Below are 24241 nucleotides of genomic sequence, written 5' to 3'. Positions count from 1 at the left end.
CCGTCTCCGTGGGTCTTGGTCTCCGTGGGTCTCGGTCTCCGTGGGGCTGTGGGGCTGTGGGTCTCCATGGGTCTCGGTTTCTGTGGGGCTGTGCCGCCATGGGGCTGTGCTGCTGTGGGTCTCGGTCTCCATGGGTCTCGGTCTCTGTGGGTCTGGGTCTCCGTGGGTCTCAGTCTCTGTGGGGCTGTGCCGCCGTGGGGCTTGGTCTCCGTGGGGCTGTGGGGCTGTGGGTCTCGGTCTCCGTGGGTCTCCGTCTCTGTGGGTCTTGGTCTCTGTGGGTCTGGGTCTCCGTGGGTCTTGGTCTCCGTGGGTCTGGGTCTCCGTGGGTCTCGGTCTCCGTGGGGCGGTGCCGCCGTGGGGCTGCGGGTTCGGGCCCGCCGGGGATGTGGAGCGGGCGGGGGCCGGGGCGGGGGTCTGGGGTGGGCACGGCCCCGAGCTGCTGCGGGACGCGGTGCCGGTGCGGGACGCGGTGCCGGTGCCGGTTCGGGATGCGGTGCCGGTGCCGGTGCGGGACGCGGTGCCGGTACGGGAGCAGGACGCGGTGCCGGTGCCGGGGCGGGGGTGCGGGGCGGTGCGGGGCGGTGCGGGGCGGTGGGAACGCCGCCGCTCCCCTCCCCTCCCCCCCGGGATGGCTGCGGGGCCCCGGGGGTTTCCCCGGTAACGGCGCGCGAGGAGTTAACGCGGCGGCCGCGCGGTGCGGCGGGGGGCGGGGGGCGCGGGGGGCGCGGGGGGGGGGTGCGGGGTCAGCCCCGCCGCCCCGAGCCGAGCCGAGCCGCGCCGCGCCGCAGGGTCCCGCTCCCGGCCCCGGCCCGGTCCCGCCGCGTCCCGCCCCGCGGGGCCCAGCGCAGCGCACAAAGGCGGCGGCGGGGCCGGGGCCGGGTGCGGGGCGGGCGATGCGGGGGCGGCCGTGACCGGGCCGGGCCCCGCCGTGGCCCCGCAGCGCGGACGGTAGCGAGGGGCGGCGGAGACCCCCCCCCCCCCGCATCCCTCCCCATCCCGGTCCATGGACGCCCGGCACCTCAGAGGGGTGAGTGCGGGGGGCTGCGTGCAGGGGGGTGCGTGAGCGGGGGGGTGCGTGTCCGTGGACCCTGCGCGGGGCGTGGTTGCGGGGTGGGGGTGGGGGGCTGAGCCCTGCGGTCCCCCCGCCCGTGGGACCCCGTCCCCGCAGGTGGTGGGGGGGGGGGGGGTTGCGGGGTGGGGAGGGGGCTGTGCGGTGCCGGCCGTGCGCGGGGCTCCACGCGCCGGCATGGGCTCCCGCAGCGGGACGTGCGGGTGCGGGGCGCCGGCCGGCCCACGTGCGCACGGCGCGGGCGCAGGGCGCGCGTCGCCCCGTCGACGCGGGCGCGCGGCGGCGGTGCGGGGCGCGGGGGCTGCGTGCGGTGGTCCCGCCGCGGGGCGAGCACGCGCGTGTGGGGAGCGCGGGGGTGCCCGCAGCAGCCAGGCCCGCGCCGGGGAGGGATGCCCAGATGTGGGGTGCGGGCAGAGGGGTCCGTGGGGCGAGGGCGTGCGTGGGGGGTGCCCAGCGCCGGGCGGGGGGGGGCGGGTGTGGGGTCCGCGTGGTGGGTCTGGGGGCAGGCAGCCGTGGGTCTGAGCTGTGGGTCTGTGTGCAGGTCTGGGTGGTGGGTCCAGGTGCAGGCAGTGATGGCTCTGGGATGTGGGTCCAGGTGTGGGCAGCAGTGGGTCCTGGCTGTGGGTCTGAGCTGTGGGTCTGGGGGCAGGCAGCAGTGGGTCTGGGCTGTGGGTCTGAGCTGTGGGTCTGGGCTGTGGGTCTGGGGGCAGGCAGCAGTGGGTCTGAACTGTGGGTCTGGGCGGTGGGTCTGGGCGGTGGGTCTATGTGGTCCGGGCAGTGGGTCCGGGCACAGGCAGTGATGGGTCTGGGTGGTGGGTCCAAGTTGTGGGTCTGGGCTGTGGGTCCAGGCAGTGGTGGGTCCAGGCTGTGGGTCCGAGCTGTGGGTCCGAGCTGTGGTTCTGAACTGTGGGTCCAGGCAGTGGGTCTGTGTGGTGGATCTGGGCTGTGTGGTCTGGGCTGTGGGTCTGGGCTGTGGGTCTGGGCTACGGATCTGTGTGGTGGGTCCGGGCAGTGGGTGTCCGCTGTGGGTCTGGGCTATGGGTCCGAGCTGTGGATCCAAGCTGTGGGTCTGAACTGTGGGTCCAGGCAGTGGGTCTGTGTGGTGGATCTGGGCTGTGTGGTCCAGGCTGTGGGTCCGGGCAGTGGGTCTGGGCTGTGGGTCTGGCCGGTGGGTCAGGTGCAGGCAGTTGTGGGTCTGGGCAGTGAGTCCAAGCTGTGGGTCTGAGCTGTGGGTCCAGGCAGTAGGTCTGTGTGGTGGGTCCAGGCAGTGGGTCCAGGCTATGGGTCCGGGCTGTGGGTCTCGGGTGTGGGTCTGGGCTGTGGGTCCAGGCAGTGAGTCCAGGCTGTGGGTCTGTGTGGTCCGGGCTGTGGGTCTGGGCTGTGGGTCTCGGCTGTGGGTCTGGGCTGTGGGTCAGGCGCAGGCAGTGGTGGGTCCGGGCTGTGGGTCCGGGCTGTGGGTCCAGGCAGTGGGTCTCGGCTGTGGGTCTATGTGGTGGGTCTGGGCTGTGGGTCTGGGCTGTGGGTCTGGGCTGTGGGTCCGGGCTGTGGGTCTCACCTGTGGGTCCGGGCTGTGGGTCCAGGCTGTGGGTCCAGGCAGTGGGACTCGGCTGTGGGTCCGAGCTGTGGGTCTGAGCTGTGGGTCTGAGCTGTGGGTCTGAGCTGTGGGTCTGGGCTGTGGGTCCGGGCAGTGAGTCCAGGCAGTGGGTCCGAGCTGTGGGTCTGGGCTGTGGGTCTCACCTGTGGGTCTGGGCAGTGGGTCTGGGCTGTGGGTCTGGGCTGTGGGTCCGAGCTGTGGGTCTCACCTGTGGGTCTGGGCAGTGGGTCTGGGCTGTGGGTCTGGGCTGTGGGTCCGAGCTGTGGGTCCGAGCTGTGGGTCCAGGCAGTGGGTCCGGGCTGTGGGTCTGAGCTGTGGGTCTCACCTGTGGGTCCGAGCTGTGGGTCCAGGCAGTGGGTCCGAGCTGTGGGTCTGGGCTGTGGGTCTCACCTGTGGGTCTGTGTGGTGGGTCTGAGCTGTGGGTCTGGGCTGTGGGTCCAGGCTGTGGGTCCAAGCTGTGGGTCTCACCTGTGGGTCCGAGCTGTGGGTCTGGGCTGTGGGTCTCACCTGTGGGTCTGTGTGGTGGGTCTGAGCTGTGGGTCTGGGCTGTGGGTCCAGGCTGTGGGTCTCACCTGTGGGTCCCAGCTGTGGGTCAGGCGCGGGCATCGCTGCGGCTGCCGGCGGGCGTTGGCCGTGCGAGGGTCCCGCGGGGCGCGGCGGGGATTGATGGCTGCGGGCGGGCGGGGGCCGGCGGCGGGTGGGGGATGGGCGGTGGGGGTGGGGGTGCTCCCGGCCAGGCCCCCCCCAGCCCCGCTCCCCCCGCGGCCCCCGGCCCGGCCGCCATTGTCGGCCCGCGGGGACAGATGGCCCCTTCCCGCGCGCCGTAATCTGCCGGCACAAAGCGGAGCGTCCGCCCGCGCCGCGGCCCCCGCCGCCCCTCGCCCGCGCCGCCGCCGACCCCCCGCGCGCCCCACGCCGTCAGCCCGGGGGTCCCAGACCCCCCGCGCGCCCCACGCCGCTGGCCCGGGGGTCCCAGACCCCCCGCGCGCCCCACGCCACCATCCCGGGGGTCCCAGACCCCCCGCGCACCCCGCGCCATCAGCCCGGGGGTCCCAGACCCCACGCACGCCCCACGCCGTCACCCCGGGGGTCCCAGACCCCCTGCGCGCCCCACGCCGCCGGCCCGGGGGTCCCAGACCCCACGCATGCCCCGCGCCATCAGCCCGGGGGTCCCAGACCCCCCGCGCACCCCGCGCCATCAGCCCGGGGGTCCCAGACCCCACGCGGGCGCCGGGGCAGCCGCGGCAGCGGGCGCGGGCGCGGGCCGGGGCGCGGCGGCCGCGTGGCAGCGCCGATGACGCCCGCCCCGGTGGCTCGTTGCAGGCCGGGGTCTGAGCCCGCGCCATGGGCAACGCGGGCAGCCGGCCCGGCTGCCTGGGCCAGAAGAGCCGGCGGCCGGAGGAGCCGCGCCGGGACGCGGGGCCGGACGCGGGGTCGCCGTGCGGCGGAGGCGTCGTGGCGGCGTGGCCGGGGCCGCCGGTGGAGAACGGCTGGAGCGCGGCGGCCGGCGCCGGCCGCAGCCGCCCGGGCAGCCCGAGCCGGCGGGAGCTGGCGGGGCCGGAGGGGAGCGCGGCGGCGGCGGCGGCGGCGGCGGCGGCGCGGGGGCCGGGGCAGGCAGGCGGCGCAGCCCGGACCCCGCCCCGGTCCGGCGCCCGGCCCTGGCAGGCGGTCAGCGCGCGGGAGGTGACGGAGGTGACGGAGGTGACGGAGACCATCGTGACGGAGATCGTGGAGGTGACCGAGTACCCGGCCGGCGAGAAGGGCGCGGACGCCCCGGTCACGCGGACGGTCGCGGTGCTGACGGAGCGCGCGGGTGACGTGGCGGATGGCGGCCGCCCCGGACACGCGGACGCCGCGGAGGTGACTGCCACGCACGGGAGCCGCGGCGCGGGGGACGCCGCACGCGCTCGGCTCCTCCGCCTCGGCCGGGGCTGGCGGGGCCGCGCGCGAGCGGGGACGCGGGGGTGACCTGGGCGAGGTCCCCGCGTCCCCGGCTGGGGCGCGGCGGGGAGGGGGCACCCAGCCCCCCCGGCTGCCCCCCGGCTGCCCCCCGGCTCTGTCCCCAGGCGTCCCCACCGGCTGTCCCCGTGCCGGCGGAGGCGGCGGGCGCGGAGCGGGCACAGGACACGGCGCAGAGCCTGCTGGCCTGGGTGGCCGACATGGAGGAGCTGGTGGGCAACCAGAAGCCGCCCTCGGCCGAGGTGAAGGTGGCGAAGGCCCAGCTGGAGGAGCAGAAGGTCAGCAGAGCCGGCCACCGCGGCCCACCACGCCGCGTCCCACCAGTGTCCCACCACGCCGTGTCCCACCTGTGCCACATCACATCCCCATCCCACCCACACCGTGTCCCACCACGACGCGTCCCACCAGTGTCCCACCATGCCGTGTCCCACCGGTGCCACATCACATCCCCATCCCACCCACACCGTGTCCCACCACGCCACGTCCCACCAGTGTCCCACCACACCGTGTCCCACTGGTGCCACATCACATCCCCATCCCACCCACACCACGTCCCACCACACCATGTCCCACCAGTGCCACATCACATCCCCATCCCACCCACACCGTGTCCCACCATGCCATGTCCCACCCGTGTCCCAACCGCGCTGGGTCCCACCACACCGTGTCCCACCGGTGCCACATCGCATCCCCATCCCACCCACACCGTGTCCCACCACGACGTGTCCCACCAGTGTCCCACCACACCGTGTCCCACCGGTGCCACATCACATCCCCATCCCGCCCACACCGTGTCCCACCACGCCGTGTCCCACCAGTGTCCCACCACACCGGGTCCCAACACGCCATGTCCCACCGGTGCCACATTGTATCTGCATCCCACCCACACCATGTCCCACCACGCCGCGTCCCCCACGCCGTGTCCCACCCACGCCGCGTCCCCCACGCCGTGTCCCACCCACGCCGTGTCCCACCACGCCGGGTCCCACCATGCCATGTCCCACCCGCGCTGCGTCCCACCAGGCCACATCCCACACCTGCCACATCCCACCCACACCACGTCCCACCACACCCCATCCCATCTTTGCCATGTCCCACCTGCACCACATCCCCCCCGTGTCCCACCCACGCTGCGTCCCACCACGCCATGTCCCACCCACACCTCCCACCCACGCCAAATCCCACCACGTCCCACCAGCACCACATCCCACCACACCACATCCCATCTTTGCCATGTCCCACCACACCATGTCCCACCTGCGTCCCACCACACCGTGTCCCACCCACACCTCCCACCCGCACCACGTCCCACCAGCACCACGTCCCACCACACCACATCCCATCTGTGCCACGTCCCACCTGCACCACATCCCACCCGTGTCCCACCCACGCTGCGTCCCACCACGCCGTGTCCCACCCACACCTCTCACCTGCACCACGTCCCACCATGCCGTGTCCCACCCACACCACATCCCACCCGTGTCCCACCCACGCTGCGTCCCACCACGCCGTGTCCCACCCACACCTCCCACCCACACCACATCCCACCAGCACCACGTCCCACCACACCCCATCCCATCTGTGCCATGTCCCACCATGCTGTCCCACCCACATGTCCCACCTGCACCACATCCCACCCACATCCCACCAGCACCACGTCCCACCACACCACATCCCATCTGTGCCACATCCCACCCGACCACATCCCACCCGTGTCCCACCCACGCTGTGTCCCACCACGCCGTGTCCCACCCACGCTGCATCCCACCATGCCATGTCCCACCCACACCTCCCACCCACACCACATCCCACCAGCACCACGTCCCACCAGCACCACGTCCCATCCGTGCCACGTCCCACCACACCATGTCCCACCTGTGTCCCACCCACGCTGCGTCCCACCACGCCATGTCCCACCCACACCACATCCCACCCGTGTCCCACCCACGCTGCATCCCACCACGCTGTGTCCCACCCACACCTCCCACCCACACCACATCCCACCAGCACCGCGTCCCACCACACCCCATCCCATCTGTGCCATGTCCCACCACACCATGTCCCACCTGCATCCCACCACGCCGTGTCCCACCCACACCTCCCACCCATGCCAAATCCCACCCAAATCCCACCAGCACCACGTCCCACCAGCACCACATCCCACCCGTGTCCCACCCACGCTGTGTCCTACCACGCCATGTCCCACCCACACCTCCCACCCATGCCAAATCCCACCACGTCCCACCAGCACCACGTCCCACCACACCCCATCCCATCTTTGCCATGTCCCACCACACCGTGTCCCACCTGTGTCCCACCCATGCTGCGTCCCACCATGCCATGTCCCACCCACACCTCCCACCCGCGCCAAATCCCACCAGCACCACGTCCCACCACACCACATCCCACCCGTGTCCCACCCACGCTGTGTCCCACCACGCCGTGTCCCACCCACACCTCCCACCCACACCACATCCCACCAGCACCACGTCCCACCACACCACATCCCATCTTTGCCATGTCCCACCCGTGTCCCACCCACGCTGCGTCCCACCACGCCGTGCCCCCTCTGCCCGCAGCTGCTGCGGCGGCTGCTGGAGGAGCGGAGGCCGCGGGTGGAGCTGGTGCTGCAGGACAGAGCCGAGGGCAGCGGCAGCGGCGCGGGCCTGGCGGCGAGGTGGGACAAGCTGATGCGCGAGGCCGAAGCCAGGTGGGTCAGGGCCGAGCCCGGCGCCGGCCGGGTCGGCGGCTCCGTCCCCGCGTCCGCGGACCCCGCGCCGACAGCCGGGACCCCCGCGCCGGGCACCCGCCGCGTGCTCTGCGCCGGGGCTGGCGGAGGCACCGTCCCCGGTGCCGGGGCTGCGGCCGCCGGCGCTGCCGGGCTGGTCCCTGCGGCCTCGCGGGGCTGCGCTGTCGCCTCGCTGCGCCGGTGCGGCACGCGGCGTCGCATGGTGACACTGGGGTGGCACGCGGCATCGCATGGCAGCACTGATGGGGCACGTGGCGTTGCATGGCGGCACTGGTGCGGCACGCGGCATCGCATGGCGGCACCGATGGGGCACGTGACGTCACATGCCGGCACTGGTGCAGCACGCAGCGTCGCATGGCGGCACCGGGGTGGCACGCGGCGTCGCATGGCAGCACCGATGTGGCACGCGGCGTCGCATGGCGGCACTGGTGCAGCACGCAGCGTCACATGGCGGCACCGATGCGGCACGTGCCATTGCATGGCAGCACCGATGTGGCACGCAGCATCGCATGGCGGCACTGGTGCAGCATGCAGTGTCGCATGGCTGCACCGGTGCGGCACACGGCGTCGCATGGCAGCACCGATGTGGCACATGCCATTGCATGGTGGCACCGGGGTGGCACGCGGCATCGCATGGCGGCACCGGTGCAGCACGTGGCGTCGCATGGCGGCACCGATGCGGCACGCGGTGTCACATGGCGGCACCGGTGCGGCACGCGGCGTCGCATGGCGGCACCGCCCGCTCTCCCCGCCGCCGCCACGTCGCGGGGTCGGCAGCTCCATGGTCCCGGCGTCCTGGGGACGCTCCCGGCGCTGCCGGGGCCGGGCGGGGGATGCCGGGTCGCCGCGTTCCGGCCGGGGAGGACGCAGCGGGGGGACCCCGGGCGCGGGTCCCCGGCTGACGCAGCCGTCGCGGCGCAGGTACGGCCGGCTGGAGCGGATCCTGCCGGCGGCGCAGGGCTTCCAGGAGGCCACGGACGCCTTCCAGGAGTGGCTGGGGGCCACGGAGCGGCAGCTGGCCCAGCTCTGGCGCGCCGACGGCTGCGTCGGCCGCGTGCGGGACGCCCACCGGCAGAGCCAGGTCGGGGCCGGGGCGAGCGCGGCGGCGGGGCCGGGGCGAGCGCGGCGGCGGCCGGTGCGACGGGAGCGTGTCGCCCAGGCGCTGTGCGAGGAGATCCGCGGGCGGCTGGGAGCGCTGGACGGCGCGCGGGAGCGCGGGCAGCGGCTGCTGGAGATGGTGACAGGCGAGTGGGGCCGCGGGGTCGGGACCGTGGGGCTGCCGGGAGCGCGGCGGCGGCGAGCGGACCCCCTCGGCGTCGCGGTGGGGGTCTGGCGGGACGGGTGGCGGCGTCGCAGCGGGACCCCCGGCGACGCCGGCCGCGGTGCTGCCGCAGGGGAGGAGGCGCAGCTGGCGCAGGAGAAGATGGAGTCGCTGCGGGTGCGGTACCTGGTCGTGGGGCAGAGCGGTGCCGACGCCGCGCGCCGGCTGGGGCAGGCGCTGGAGGCCTCGTCCCGGCTGGGCTCGGCGCAGGAGGACCTGGCGCTGTGGCTGGGACGCGTGGAGACGGAGCTGGGCGGCGGCCGGGCGCCCGCGGGCAGCGCGAGCGGCGGGGACGAGGTGCGGCACGCCGGGCTCTGCGGCGGTCGGGGTCCCCATCCCTTGGGGGGCGGGGGTCCAGGACCCGTCTGGATGTGGCTCTTGGGGACAGGGTGGGGTTGGGGTGATGGTTGGGCTCGGAGGTCTTTGCCAACGTGGGTGACGCTACGGGTGGTGGCGGGGGGACGCGGGGTGACGGCGCGCGCGGGGGGCTGTGGGCGGGGGTCCGGCGCGGCTGACGGCCCCGCTCCCCGCCGCAGCTGGAGCGGGTCCTGGACGCGCAGCTGGCCCGCGTGGCCGGGCTGGGCGAGCGGCTGGAGGGGATCGGCCGGGCGCAGCTGGACGCGGCCGCCCTGCGCGCGCAGCTCGCCGAGCAGAAGGTGCGTGGGCGCCGCGGGGGTGCCCGGGGACGCCGGCTCCGCGTGGCCCCCGCGCCCCGGTGCCCACCGCCGCGGCGCGCGGCTCTGTCCTGCAGCTGCTCGCCGCGGAGATCCTGCACCAGCGCGGGCTGGTGGAGCGTCTGCTGGGGGTCTCGGACCCGCTGCTGCGCGCCTGCCCCGAGCCCCTGCGACAGCGCCTGCAGGTGAGCGGCCGCGCCGGTGGGACGGGAGGGACGGGAGGGACGTGGCTGCGGCAGAATCTGCAGGCACCGGGTGGGATGCGGCTGCAGCGGGGTGGGATGCAGCTGCAGCAGGGCCGATGCATGCAGGGAGGGATGCAGCTGCAGCGGGGTGGGATGCAGCTGCAGCAGGGTGGGATGCAGCTGCAGCAGGGTGGGATGCAGCCGCAGCAGGATCCACAGGCACCGGGTGGGATGCAGCTGCAGCAAGATCTGCATGCACTGGGTGGGATGCAGCTGCAGCAGGGCCGGCAGGTGCTGGGTGGGATGCAGCTGCAGCAGGACCCATGCATGCAGGGAGGGATGCGGCTGCAGCAGGGTGGGATGCAGCTGCAGCAGGACCCACAGGCACTGGGAGGGATGCAGCTGCAGTGGGGTGGGATGCAGTCGCAGCAGGATCCACAGGCACCGGGTGGGATGCAGCTGCAGCAGGGTGGGATGCAGCCACAGCAGGACCCATGCATGCAGGGAGGGATGCAGCTGCAGCGGGGTGGGATGGAGCTGCAGCAGGATCCACAGGCACCGGGTGGGATGCAGCTGCAGCAAGGCCTGCAGGCACTGGGAGGGATGCGGCTGCAGGAGGACCCATGCATGCAGGGAGGGATGCAGCCGCAGCAGGGCCTGCAGGTGCTGGGAGGGATGCGGCTGCAGCAGGGTGGGATGCAGCTGCAACAGGACCCACAGGCACTGGGTGGGATGCGGCCGCAGCAGGACCCATGTGTGCCAGGAGGGATGTGGCCGCAGCAAGATCTGCATGTGCTGGGTGGGATGCGGCTGCAGCAGGACCCACAGGCACTGGGAGGGATGCAGCTGCAGCAGGACCCATGCATGCAGGGAGGGATGCAGCTGCAGCAGGACCCACAGGCACTGGGAGGGATGCAGCTGCAGTGGGGTGGGATGCAGCCGCAGCAGGATCCACAGGCACCGGGTGGGATGCAGCTGCAGCAGGGTGGGATGCAGCCACAGCAGGACCCATGCATGCAGGGAGGGATGCAGCTGCAGCGGGGTGGGATGGAGCTGCAGCAGGATCCACAGGCGCTGGGTGGGATGCAGCTGCAGCAAGGCCTGCAGGCACTGGATGGGGTGCGGCTGCAGCAGGGTGGGATGCAGCCACAGCAGGACCCATGCATGCAGGGAGGGATGTGGCCACAGCAGAATCTGCATGCGCTGGGTGGGATGCAGCCGCAGCAGGGCCTGCAGGCACCGGACGGGATGCGGCTGCAGCAGGGTGGGATGCAGCCACAGCAGGACCCATGCATGCTGGGAGAGATGCAGCTGCAGCAGGGTGGGATTTGGCCGCAGCAGGACCTGCAGGCACCGGGTGGGATGCAGCTGCAGCAGGGCCCACATGCACTGGGTGGGATGCAGCTGCAGCAGGACCTGCAGGCACCGGGTGGGACGCAGCCGCAGCAGGGCCCGCGTGCGCCAAGGGACGGCCGCGTCCCCGGCCCTGCGTCGAGCCGCCCGCCTCTGCAGCCGTCGGTGCAGGCGCTGCGGGAGCGCACGGAGCAGCTCTTCCAGCGCAGCGGAGCCTGCGCCGTGCAGCTGGAGCACGCCCAGTCGCTGCTCGCCCAGTTCTCCGAGGCGCACGAGGAGCTGCTGCCGTGGCTGGAGGAGACGCAGGCGGTCGGCGTGCGGCTCTGCCCCGGCGCCATCAGCTCCGACGCCTTCAAGGAGCAGCAGGCGCTGCTGCAGGTGAGGGCAGGGACCCCGCGGCCGAGAGCGGCGAGGCGGCAGCGGCGCAGCCACCCACGGCCGCCCCGCCGCCCGCAGTGCCTGCGCGAGGCCATCGCCGAGCACCGGCCGCTGGTGGCGAAGCTGCAGCGCGTCTCGGCGCAGCTGGCGGAGCTCAGCCCGCAGCAGGGTGCCGCATTCCGGCAGCGCTGGCGTGAGGCCGAGGAGCGGTACGGCCGCGTCCGCGAGCGCGCGCGGCAGGCGGCCGCGCTGCTGGAGGACGCGCTGCCGCGCTACAGCCAGGTACGGAGCCGGCCATGGGGGACCAGGACCCCCCCTGGGGATGCCCCTCGGGTGACCGGGTCCCCTCCCCGCAGCTGAGCGAGCGCGTGGAGCTGCTGCGGGAGTGCCTGGAGCGGCTGCAGGGCCGCGTGCAGGGCCAGCCCGCGGCGCGCGGCGACGCGGCGCACCTGCGCGAGCAGATCCGCGAGAACGGCCTGGCCCTGGGCGAGCTGGAGAAGCTGGGGGTGGCCCTGGAGAGCGTCCGGGCGCAGGGCGAGGAGCTGCTGGCGGCCATGCAGGCGGCCGGCTCTGACGCCGCGGCCAGAGGTACCGGCGCGCGCGTGCGCGGGGGCAGGCGTGGCGGGCGTCCCCGCGCCCGCTGCGTCCCGGCGGGCGACGTCGGGGCTCTGCGGGGACCCCAGCCCGAACCCCCCGTGCCCCGCAGGGCTCCAGGAGCGGACGGCGCAGCTGCTGTCGCGGTGGGGCAGCCTGCGGGGCCGCTGCCGGGAGCGGGAGCGGCGGCTGCGGGAGCTGCTGGCCCTGGCCGACCGCTTCTGGCACGGGCTGTCGGAGCTGGCGCTGGCGCTCGGCGACACGCAGCAGCTCGTCCTGGCGCTGGAGGAGGCCGGCGGCGAGCCCGAGGCCATCCGCGCGCGGCTCCGCACCATGCAGGTGGGCACCGGGGAGGGGGCTCGGCGGGCGGTGCCGGGGAGCGGGCAGCGCCGTGGCATGGGCAGCACCGTGGCACAGGCAGTGCCATGGCACGGGCAGCGCCGCGGCGTGGGCAGCCACGTGATATGGGCAGCACCGTGGCATGGGCAGCACCGTGGCATGGGCAGCTCCGTGGCACGGGCAGTGCCATGGCGTGGGCAGCACCGTGGCATGGGCAGCTCCGTGGCACGGGGAGTGCCATGACATGGGCAGCTCCGTGGCGTGGGCATCCCCACGGTACGGGCAGCCCCGTGGCATGGGCAGCTCCGTGGCACGGGGAGTGCCATGACATGGGCAGCCCCGTGGCATGGGCAGTGCCGTGGCATGGGTAGTGCCACGACATGGGCAGCCTCGTGGCACGGGGAGCCCCACGGCATGGTCAGTGCCACGACATGGCCAGTGCCACAACATGGGCAGCCCCGCGGCACGGTCAGTGCCACAGAACAGGCAGCACCATGGCATGAGCAGTGCCACGACATGGGCAGCCCCACGGCACGGGCAGCCCTGTGGCATGGGCAGTGCCACGACATGGCCAGTGCCACAACATGGGCAGTGCCACGACACGGGCAGCCCCATGGCACGGGCAGTGCCATGACATGGGCAGTGCCACGGCACGGACAGCCCCACGACATGGGCAGCCCCGTGGCACGGGCAGTGGCACGAAATGGGCAGCGCCATGACATGGGCAGCTCCGTGGCGTGGGTATCCCCACGGCACGGGCAGCCCCGTGGCATGGGCAGTGCCGTGGCATGGGTAGTGCCACGACATGGGCAGCCTCGTGGCACGGGCAGCCCCACGACATGGCCAGTGCCACAACATGGGCAGCCCCGCGGCACGGGCAGCCCCGCGGCACGGTCAGTGCCACGACATGGGCAGCCCCACGGCACGGTCAGTGCCACAGAACAGGCAGCACCGTGGCATGGGCAGTGCCACGACATGGGCAGCCCCATGGCATGGGCAGCCCTGTGGCATGGGCAGTGCCACGACATGGCCAGTGCCACGACATGGGCAGTGCCACGACACGGGCAGCCCCATGGCACGGGCAGCCCTGTGGCATGGGCAGTGCCATGACATGGGCAGTGCCACGGCACGGACAGCCCCACGACATGGGCAGCCCCGTGGCACGGGCAGTGGCACGAAATGGGCAGCGCCATGACATGGGCAGCTCCGTGGCGTGGGCAGTGCCGTGGCATGGGTAGTGCCACGACATGGGCAGCCCCGTGGCGTGGGCATCCCCACAGTACGGGCAGCCCTGTGGCACGGCCAGTGCCACGAGATGGGCAGTGCCACGACACGGGCAGTGCCACGACATGGGCAGCCCCATGGCATGGGCAGCCCCGTGGCACGGGCAGCCCCGCGGCACGGCCAGCGCCCAGCCCGGTGCCGGCCCGCAGGCGCTGCGGGAGGAGATCGACGCGCTGCAGGGCGAGCTGGACGCGCTGGGCAGCCTGGGCGTGGAGCTGACGGCCGCGTGCGGGGACCCCGACAAACCCGACGTCACCAGGAGCCTGGACGAGGTGGGTGCCGGCGGCGCGGGTCCAGCCAGCGGCAGGGTCCCGGGGCGGGGGTCCCCGAGCTGCGCCGCGGCCGGACCCCGGAGAAGGGGCGGCCGCGCTCCCCAGACCCAGCGTCCCCGCGACGTCCCGGGACCGATGTCCCCGCGCGAGGGTCCGGGCGTCCGCCCCGCGGTGCCCAGCCCGGTGCCCGCGGTGCCCAGCCCGGTGCCCGCCGAGCCCCCCGCGCGGTGCCGCTGACCCTCGCCCCCCGCCGCAGCTCTACGGCTCCTGGCACGGGCTGAGCGCGGCGTGGGCCGAGCGGTGCGGCCGCCTCGAGGAGCAGCTCCAGGCCGCCGTCGCCTACCAGGAGGACATGCAGGTGGGGTGCCGGGGGTCCTCGGGTGGGTGGGTGGGCCCGTGGGTGGGCAGCTGGGGTGCCAGGGGTCCTCGGGTGGGTGGGTGGGCCCGTGGGTGGGCAGCTGGGGTGCTGGGGGTCCTTGGGTGGGCAGGTGGGGTGATGGGGGTCCTTTGGGTGGGCAGGAGGTCCCGTGGGTGGGCTGGTGGGGTGCCAGGGGTCCTTGGGTGGGTGGGTGGGCCCGTGGGTGGGCAGCTGGGGTGCTGGGAGTCCTTGGGTGGGCAGGTGGGGTGATGGGGGTCCTTTGGGTGGGCAGGAGGTCCCGTGGGTGGGCTGGTGGGGTGCCAGGGGTCCTTGGGTGGGTGGGTGGGCCTGTGGGTGGGCAGCTGGGGTGCCGGGGGTCTCGTGGGTGGGCTGGTGGGGTGCCAGGGGTCCCATGAGTGGGCAGATGGGGTGCCAGGGTCCTGTGGGTGGTCAGGTGGGGTGATGGGGGTCCTTGGGTGGGTGGGTGGGGTGCCAGGGGTCCCGTGGGTGGGCTGGTGGGGTGATGGGGGTCCTTGGGTGGGCAGCTGGGGTGCCGGGGGTGCCATGGGTGGGCAGCGGGGGTTCTGGGGTCCCATGGGAGGGTGATGGGGTGCCGGGGGTCCCATGGGTGGGCTGGTGGGGTGCCAGGGGTCCTTGGGTGGGTGGGTGGGGTGCTGGGGGTCCCGTGGGTGGGCTGGTGGGGTGCCAGGGGTCCTTGGGTGGGCAGGTGGGGTGCCAGGGTCTCGTGGGTGGGTGGGTGGGGTGATGAGGGTCCCGGGGGTGGGCTGGTGGGGTGCCAGGGGTCCTTGGGTGGGTGGGTGGGGTGCTGGGGGTCCCGTGGGTGGGTTGGAGGAGTGCTGGGGGTCCCATGGGTGGGCTGGTGGGGTGCCAGGGGTCCTTGGGTGGATGGGTGGGCCCGTGGGTGGGCAGCTGGGGTGCTGTGGGTCCTTGGGTGGGCTGGTGGGGTGCTGGGGGTCCTTGGGTGGGCAGGTGGGGTGCTGGGGGTCCTTGGGTGGGCAGCTGGGGTGCTGGGGGTCCCGTGGGTGGGCTGGTGGGGTGCCAGGGGCCCTTGGGTGGGTGGGTGGGGTGCTGGGGGTCCCGTGGGTGGGCAGGTGGGGTGCCGGGGTGCTGTGGGTGGGCAACGGGGGTGCTGGGGGTCCTGTGGGTGGGCAGGTGGGGTGCCAGGGTCCTGTGGGTGGGCTGGTGGGGTGCCAGGGGTCCTTGGGTGGGCAGTTGGGGTGCCAGGGGTCCTTGGGTGGGCAGGTGGGGTGCTGGGGTCCCGTGGGTGGGCTGGTGGGGTGCCAGGGGTCCTTGGGTGGGCAGCTGGGGTGATGGGGGTTCTGTGGGTGGGCTGTTCGGGTGCTAAGGGGTCCCGTGGGTGTGGGCAGCGGGGGTTCTGGGGTCCCATGGGAGGGCTGATGGGGTGCCGGGGGTCCTTGGCTGGGGAGCTGGGGTGCTGGGGGTCCTTGGGTGGGCTGGTGGGGTGCTGGGGGTCCCATGGGTGGGCAGGTGGGGTGCCGGGGGTCCTAGGGTGGGGAGCTGGGGTGCCGGGGTCTTGTGGGTGGGCAGGTGGGGTGCTGGGGGTCCTTGGGTGGGGAGCTGGGGTGCCGGGGGTCCATGGGTGGGCAGGTGGGCCCGTGGGTGGGCTGGTGGGGTGCTGGGGGTCCCGTGGGTGGGCAGCTGTGGTGCCGGGGGTCCTTGGGTGGGCAGCGGGGGTGCCGGGGGTCCTTGGGTGGGCAGCTGGGGTGCCGGGGTCTTGTGGGTGGGCAGGTGGGGTGCTGGGGGTCCTTGGGTGGGGAGCTGGGGTGCCGGGGGTCCATGGGTGGGCAGGTGGGCCCGTGGGTGGGCTGGTGGGGTGCTGGGGGTCCCGTGGGTGGGGAGCTGGGGTGCCGGGGTGCTGTGGGTGGGCTGGTGGGCCTGTGGGTGGGCAGCTGGGGTGCCGGGGGTCCTTGGGTGGGCAGCGGGGGTGCTGGGGGTCCTTGGGTGGGCTGGTGGGGTGCCGGGGGTCCCGTGGGTGGGCAGCGGGGGTGCCGGGGTCCGTGCTGAGCGCTCCCCGCCCCCCACCCGCCGCCAGCGGCTCCGCGCGTGGCTGGATGCGGCCGAGCTGCGCGTGGCGGAGCGGTTCCTGCTCGGCGGGGACCTGGCCGGGGTGCAGCAGCAGCTGGCGGAGCTGAAGGTGCGGGGGGATGCGGGGCGGGGGGACGCGGGGCGGGGGGACGCGGGGCGGGGGATGCGGGGCCGGGGGACGCGGGGCGGGGGGACGCGGGGCGGGGGATGCGGGGCGGGGGGACGCGGGGCGGGGGGCGGCGGGCGGGGGGACGCGGGGCAGGGGGACGCGGGGCGGGGGGCGGCGGGCGGGGGGACGCGGGGCGGGGGGACGCGGGGCGGGGGGACGCGGGGCGGGGGGCGACGGGCGGTGCTGTGCCCCCCGGCACGCGCTGGTGCTGGGCACGGGCGGCCTGGCCCTGCCCGGGGGGGGGGCCAAATCCTGCCCGCAAGGTGCCCGGGGCGGAGGGGGCTCCCCACGAGGAGGAGCCCCGCGGCCGGGGCCCGAGCCGAGCTGTGCCGAGCTGTGCCAAACCAGACCCAGCTCTGCCGGGCCGGGCCGTGCCGTGCCATGCCAACCCATGCTGTGCCATGCCATGCTGTGCCAAACCAAACTTGGCTCTGCCATGCTGTGCCGTGCTGTGCCATGCCAACCCATGCAGCGTGTGCCAGACCCAGCTCTGCCATGCCATTCCATGCCATGCCATGCCATGCTGTGCCATGCCAACCCATGCTGTGCCATACCACGCTGTGCTATGCCATGCCATGCCAAACCATGCCATGCCATGCCGTGCCAACCCACGCAGTGTGTGCCAGCCCAGCTCTGCCATGCCATGCCGTGCCGTGCCGTGCCATACCACGCTGTGCTCTGTGCCATGCCGTGCCACACCATGCAGTGTGTGTGCCAGCCCAGCTCTGCCATGCCATGCCATGCCAAACCAGACCTAGCTCTACCAGACATTGCCATGCCGTGCCATGCTGTGCCATGCCGTGCCAACCCATGCAGTGTGTGCCAGCCCCAGCTCTGCCATGCCATGCCATGCCGTGCCATGCCGTGCCATGCAGTGCATGCCAGACCCAGCTCTGCCATTCAATACCATGCAGTGCCATGCCATGCTGTGCTGTGCCAAACCATATGGTGTGTGCCAGACCCAGCTCTGCCATGCCATGCCGTGCCAAACCATGCAGTGCATGCCAACCCAGCTCTGCCATGCCGTTCCATGCCATTCCATGCCATGCTGTGCTGTGCCAAAGCATGCAGTGTGTGCCAGACCCAGCTCTGCTGTTCTGTGCTGTGCCATGCTGTGCCGTGCCATGCTGTGCCGTGCCGTGCTGTGCCATGCAGTGCATGCCAGCCCAGCTCTGCCATGCCATTCCATGCCATTCTATGCCATGCTGTGCTGTGCCAAACCATGCAGCACGTGCCAGACCCAACTCTCCCATGCCATGCCGTGCCATGCCAAACCAGACCCAGCTCTGCCATGCCGTGCCATGCCAACCCATGCAGTGTGTGCCAGACCCAGCTCTGCCATGCCATGCCGTGCCATGCCGTGCCAAACCATGCAGTGCATGCCAACCCAGCTCTGCCATACTGTTCCATGCCATTCCATGCCATGCTGTGCTGTGCCAAAGCATGCAGTGTGTGCCAGACCCAGCTCTGCTATGCTGTGCCATGCCATGCTGTGCCGTGCCGTGCTGTGCCATGCCGTGCCAAACCATGCAGCATGTGCCAGACCCAGCTCTGCCATGCCATGCCATGCCATTCCATGCCAAACCAGACCCAGCTCTACCACGCATTGTCATGCCATGCCTTGCTGTGCTGTGCTGTGCCAACCCATGCAGTGTGTGCCAGACCCGGCTCTGCCATGCCATGCCATGCCATGCCATGCCATGCCATGCCATACTATACCATGCCATACCATACCATGCCATGCCGTGCCAACCCATGCAGTCTGTGCCAGACCCGGCTCTGCCATACCATACCATGCCATACCATGCCATGCCAAACCCCACAGTGTGTGCCAGCCCAGCTCTGCCATACCGTTCCGTGCCATTCCATGCCACGCTGTGCTCCGCCGCGCCGTGCCAACCCGTGCAGCGTGTGCCAGACCGAGCTCTGCCGTGCCGTGCCGTGCCGTGCTGTGCCTGGTGGCCCGGCAGAGCCCGGTCCCGGTGCGTGGGGCTGGGGGCTGCCCACCCCCGGGGCTGGGGGCTGCCCGCTGCCCGCTGCCCTGCAGGAGTTCAAGAGGGAGCTGTACCAGTGCAAGGTGGACGTGGAGAGCCTGCGGCACCAGGCGGGCCCGGGGGGTGCGGGGCAGGGGGACCCCCCGGCCCCGCTCAGCGACTTCCGCCGGCGCTGGGACCGCCTCGAGGAGGAGATCGTGGGCCGCCAGGTGGGCAGGGGTCCCCGGGGTGCCCTGGCAGGGCTGGGTGGGCACAGCTGGCCGGGGCACGGGGGCATGGGGGTCTGGGAGGCGGTGGTGGCACCCAAGCTGGCAACCGGGTCTGCCACCGGCACCAGGCAAGAGCCACAGTGCACGGGGCGCTGGGTGGGCGATGCGGGCGCTGGGTGCACTGTGCCATGCGGTGCTTGGGGCACTGTGGGCGCGTGGGGCCATGCGGGTGCTGGGTGCACGGTGCTGGGTGGGTGCGTGGGGCACTGTGGGCGCGTGGGGCCGTGCGGGTGCTGGGTGCATGGTGCTGGGTGGGTGCGTGGGGCACTGTGGGCACTGGGTGTTTGGGTTGGGTGGGTGCCTGGGACCATGCAGGTGCTGGGTGCGTGGTGCTGGGTGGGTGTGTGGGACCATGTGGGCACTGGGTGTGTGGTCCCTGGGGCACTGTGGGCGCGTGGGGCCATGCGGGTGCCGGGTGCACGGGGCTGGGTGGGTGCGTGGGGCACTGTGGGCACTGGGTGTTTGGGTTGGGTGGGCGCGTGGGACCATGCAGGTGCTGGGTGCGTGGGGCTGGGTGGGTGCGTGGGGCTGGGTGGGCACATGGGTGCAGACACTGGGTGCATGGTGCTGGGTGGGTGCGTGGGGCACTGTGGGCACTGGGTGTGTGGTCCCTGGGGCACTGTGGGCGCGTGGGACCATGTGGGCACTGGGGCACTGTGGGCGCGTGGGGCCATGCGGGTGCTGGGTGTTTGGGTTGGGTGGGCACGTGGGACCATGTGGGTGTTGGGTGCGTGGGGCTGGGTGGGCGCGTGGGACCATGCGGGTGCTGGGTGCATGGTGCTGGGTGGGTGCGTGGTGCTGGGTGGGTGCGTGGGGCCATGCAGGTGCTGGGTGCACGGTGCTGGGTGGGTGCGTGGGGCACTGTGGGCACTGGGTGTGTGGTCCCTGGGGCACTGTGGGCGCGTGGGACCATGCGGATGCTGGGTGCACGGTGCTGGGTGGGCGTGTGGGGCTGGGTGGGCTCATGGGTGCAGACACTGGGTGCGTGGTGCTGGGTGGGCGCGTGGGACCATGTGGGTGCTGGGTGCATGGTGCTGGGTGGGTGCGTGGGACCATGTGGGCACTGGGTGTGTGGTCCCTGGGGCACTGTGGGCGCGTGGGACCATGTGGGCGCTGGGTGCACGGTGCTGGGTGGGCGCGTGGGGCACTGTGGGCGCGTGGGGCCATGTGGGCGCGTGTGGCCGTGCGGGTGCTGGGTGCGTGGAGCTGGGTGGGCGCGTGGGGCACTGTGGGCACGTGGCGGGGTCCCCCGCCGCTCTCCCCGACCGGCGCCGGCGTCGCCGCGGGCAGCACCAGCTGGAGGCGGCGCTGCTGGGGCTGGGGCAGTTCCAGCACCAGCTGGAGGAGCTGCTGGCGTGGCTGCGCCGCGCGGGGCGAGCAGCTGCGGGGCCCGACGCCGCTGCGCCCCGACCTGCAGAGCTGCGAGATCGAGCTGGCCAAGCACAAGGTGAGCGCGGCCGCGGGACCCCCGTGGCGTGGGGACGTGCCCCGGGGTCTCGCCGCGGGGACCCGGCATGGGGGGTCCCGGTCGCGGTCGCGGTCGCGGGGTGCTGCCCGCCATCGAGCCCCCGCGGTGACGGCAGCCGGGTCGGGCAGGCTGCGGCTTGGGGCGGGCGGCGTGAGAACGCGTCCCCTCCCGCGGTGACAGCATGGAAGGAATGAGGTGTCCCCACGCCTGGCGGGAGGCAGCCGAGGCCGCAGCCGGCCCCGAGCCGCTTCCCCGTGCCCGGGCACGCTCGCGCTGGCGCGGGCGAGCTGCGGCGAGCTGCACGCTGGCGACCGGCCCGCCGCGGCGCATTCGGTGCCAACGCTGCGGAGCAGAGCCAGGCTGGCGGCCCTGGGTGCCACCCCCGTGTCCCCAGCCCCCGGGGCGCGGGGCTCCGCACGGCATCGCCGTGACAGCGGCGCGGTGCCCGCAGGTGCTGCGGAACGACGTGATGTCGCACGCCCGCACGGTGCAGTCGGTCAGCGAGGCTGGGCAGGGGCTGCTGCTCGGCAGCGCCGGCGACAGCGCGGAGGGGCTGCGGCGCAGCCTGCAGCAGCTCGCCCAGCGCTGGGACCTGGTGCGCAGCCAGACCGAGAGCCGGCAGCTGGAGCTGGAGAACAACCTCAGCCAGGTGCGGGGCCGCCGCCGCGGTGCTGAGCCCCCCGTGCCGGGTGCCGAGCCCCCCGTGCCGGGCGCCGAGCCCCCCGTGCCGCCCGCAGGTGCAGGACATCACGCTGGAGATGACGGAGCTGCTGCAGTGGCTGGAGCAGGTGGAGCTGCAGCTCTGCTTCTCCAAGCCGGCGTGGGGCCACCCCGAGACCACCAAGGAGGAGCTCGCCGCCCACCTGGTGAGCAGCGGGGCCGTGCCGGACCCCCACGCTGCCCCAAACCCACCCAGGCGCCGCGGCGCTTCCCTGCGTCCCCCCACCGCGTCCCCTCTCGTCCCGTCCCGGTCCCGCCGCGGCCGGTGACGCTGGGACCCCCGCGGCCCCTCGGCAGGAGCTGTGCAGGGAGATGGAGGCCAAGCAGGCGGCGTACGGCGGCGTGCGGGAGCGGCTGCGGCGGCTGCTGGGCTCCTGCCGCAGCGGCCGGCCCTGCAGCACCGAGCACAGCCTCCGCATCCTGGAGCAGAAGTGGGACAGCGTCCACGCCGAGGTCCAGGAGAGGAAGGTGCGCGGGGCGGCGCGGGGCTTGCCGCCGGCACGGGGGGTGCTGAGCCTGCGCCGTCTCGGCGTTCCGCCCGCGCCCGCGCCCGCCCGCGCCAGCGCGTCCGCCCGCCCGCAGGAGCGCCTGGCCGAGGGGCTGACGGTCACCACCGAGTTCCACGGCACCGCGCAGGAGCTGCTGCGCTGGGTGGCTCACGCCGAGGAGCTCCTCGGCTCGCCCGCGCCGCCCAGCTTCGTCCTCGACACCGTCACCGCGCAGATCCAGGAGCACAAGGCAAGCGTCCGCGCGCCGGCCGGGGGCTGGGGTCAACGAATCACAGAATCACAGAACGTTCAGGGTTGGAAGGGACCTCTGGGGTCACCCAGCCCAGCCCCCTGCCCAAGCAGGGTCACCCAGAGCAGGGGGCACAGCACCGCGGCCAGGCGGGGCTGGAATATCTCCAGAGAAGGAGACTCCACAGCCTCCCTGGGCAGCCTGGGCCAGGGCTCCGTCACCCTCAGAGGGAAGAAGTTCTTCCTCGGGTTCAGCTGGAGCTTCCTCTGCTCCAGTTTGTGCCCGTTGCCCCTTGTCCTGTCGCTGGGCACCACTGGAAAGAGCTTGGCCCCATCCTCCTGACCCCCACCCTGCAAATATTTGTAGGCATTTATAAGGTCCCCTCTCAGCCTTCTCTTCTCCAGGCTGAACAAGCCCAGCTCCCTCAGCCTCTCCTCGTAGGGGAGATGCTCCAGTCCCCTCCTCATCCTCGCAGCCCTCCGCTGGACTCTCTCCAGTAGCTCCTCATCATTCTTGAACTGGGGAGCCCAGAACTGGACCCTCTCCAGTAGCTCCTCATCTTTCTTGAACTGGGGAGCCCAGAGCTGGACCCTCTCCAGTAGCTCTTCATCTTTCTTGAACTGGGGGGCCCAGAACTGGACCCTCTCCAGTAGCTCCTCATCTTTCTGGAACTGGGGAGCCGAGAACTGGACCCTCTCCAGTAGCTCCTCATCTTTCTTGAACTGGGGGGCCCAGAACTGGACCCTCTCCAGTAGCTCCTCATCTTTCTTGAACTGGGGAGCCGAGAACTGGACCCTCTCCAGTAGCTCCTCATCTTTCTGGAACTGGGGAGCCCAGAACTGGACACTCTCCAGTAGCTCCTCATCATTCTTGAACTGGGGAGCCCAGAACTGGACCCTCTCCAGTAGCTCCTCATCTTTCTTGAACTGGGGGGCCCAGAACTGGACCCTCTCCAGCAGCTCCTCATCTTTTTCCATCCCAGCCTGTCCTGGTGCCTGGGGTTGTTCCTCCCCAGGTGCAGGACCCTGCCCTTGCCCTGGTTGAACCTCATGAGGTTCCTCTCTGCTCAATTCTCCAGCCTGTCCAGGTCTCACTGGATGGCAGCACAGCCTGCCGGGGTGTCCACCGCTCCTCCCAGTTCTGTGTCACCAGCGACACAGGGGTCTGCCCGGGGGGTCCCGCGTGGCAGCGGTGGCAGTGCCGGCAGGGGACATCCCCCCGCAGCCGCAGCGCGGCGTCGCTCACCGCGGCGGCCGGGCGCGGCGGCTCTGCACCGCGTGCCACCGCAGGCTGCTCCTCGCGGCTCCGCGTCCGCCCCCAGCCGCCTCCGCTCCCCGCAGGCGCTGGAGAAGGAGGCGAGCACCCGCGGCGAGACGCTGAGCGGGCTGGAGGCCGCGGCCGCGCGCCTGCAGGACTTCAGCCGGAAGCGGGACGGCGCGGCCATCCAGAACCTGGTGCTGACGGCCAGGGAGCGGCTGGGCAAGGTGCTGCAGCGGGCGTCGGAGCGCGGCGCGGCGCTGGAGGAGGCCCGCAAGCGCACCAAGCAGGTACCGGCGCCGCGGGACGCGCGTCCTGCGGGAGCGTGACGCCGTGGACCCGCGGTTCGCCCCGCGGCGACGCGCGGGCCGCGCAGCTCCGCTCGTCGCCCGCGTCGCCGCGGCCCCTGCGTGGGGCTCATGGCCCCCCGCGTCCCCCTCCCCTCCGCCGCAGTTCTGCGAGTCGCGGCGGCTGCTCCTGGACTGGATGGAAGAGGTGGAGCAGGGCCTGGAGGGGCCGCAGGACGCGGCCACGAGCCAGGAGGAGATCAAGTGCCAGCTGGCTGAGCACAAGGTGGGGGCTCGCCCCGCGCCGTGCCCAGACGGGGGTCCCGGTGGGGCGGCTGGGCAGTGGGGTGCAGAGCTGGGGGGCGGCGGGGCGGGACGGCGGTGCCCCGATGCGCTCGCTGCGCTCCGACACCGTTCCGGGGCGGGGGGAGCCACGGCTGAGGGGCATCGGCACCACGAGCGGCCCCGCGGTGGGGCGCGGGTGGGCTCACGCCCGCTGCCCGCAGGCGTTCCAGAAGGTGCTGCGCTCGAAGCGGCCGGTGTACGAGGCCACGCTGCGGAGCGGGCGGGCGCTGCGCGAGGGGGCCCGGCTCCCCGAGGACCTGCAGCCGCTGGAGGAGCTGCTGGGGGAGCTGAAGGAGCGCTGGGACGCGCTCTGCAGCCGGGCGGTGGAGAGGTGCGGGGCGGCCCGGGGCGGGGTAGGGTGGGATGGGGTGGGATGGGATGGAAGGAGATAAGGTGTGATGGAATGGGATGGGATGGGGTGGAATGGGATGGGATGGGATGGGATGGAAGGAGATAAGGTGGGATGGAATGGGGTAGGGTGGGTTGGAATGTGGGATGGGATGGGATGGGATGGGATGGGATGGGATGGGATGGGGTAAGGTGGGATGGGGTAAGGTGGGATGGAATGGGGTAGGGTGGGATGGGGTGGGATGGGATGGAAGGAGATAAGGTGTGATGGAATGGGATGGGATGGGGTGGAATGGGATGGGATGGGATGGAAGGAGATAAGGTGGGATGGAATGGGGTAGGGTGGGTTGGAATGTGGGATGGGATGGGATGGGATGGGATGGGGTAAGGTGGGATGGGGTAAGGTGGGATGGAATGGGGTAGGGTGGGATGGGGTGGGATGGGATGGAA

General features: G+C 72.8%; 1 protein-coding gene across 1 annotated transcript in view; it reads left to right on the top strand.

The window, feature by feature from the left end:
• PLEC (plectin) overlaps nt 1-24241 on the top strand; it is a 60646-nt gene that overhangs the window by 24526 nt on the left and 11879 nt on the right. The window contains 26 exon segments of the mRNA XM_075415333.1: nt 844-948; nt 4265-4523; nt 4730-4900; nt 7202-7332; nt 8293-8452; nt 8531-8615; nt 8766-8989; nt 9229-9348; nt 9444-9551; nt 11064-11282; nt 11361-11564; nt 11639-11870; nt 11989-12215; nt 13649-13771; nt 14028-14129; nt 16204-16305; nt 18413-18568; nt 19919-19999; nt 20001-20075; nt 20548-20745; nt 20834-20962; nt 21114-21284; nt 21399-21554; nt 22895-23101; nt 23265-23384; nt 23605-23774. Coding sequence (XP_075271448.1) covers nt 844-948; nt 4265-4523; nt 4730-4900; nt 7202-7332; nt 8293-8452; nt 8531-8615; nt 8766-8989; nt 9229-9348; nt 9444-9551; nt 11064-11282; nt 11361-11564; nt 11639-11870; nt 11989-12215; nt 13649-13771; nt 14028-14129; nt 16204-16305; nt 18413-18568; nt 19919-19999; nt 20001-20075; nt 20548-20745; nt 20834-20962; nt 21114-21284; nt 21399-21554; nt 22895-23101; nt 23265-23384; nt 23605-23774 — 4035 coding nt within the window.

This window comes from Opisthocomus hoazin, chromosome 3 (assembly GCF_030867145.1).
Source record: "Opisthocomus hoazin isolate bOpiHoa1 chromosome 3, bOpiHoa1.hap1, whole genome shotgun sequence".
NCBI lineage: Eukaryota > Metazoa > Chordata > Aves > Opisthocomiformes > Opisthocomidae > Opisthocomus > Opisthocomus hoazin.
This window is presented reverse-complemented; position numbering and strand designations above follow the sequence as displayed.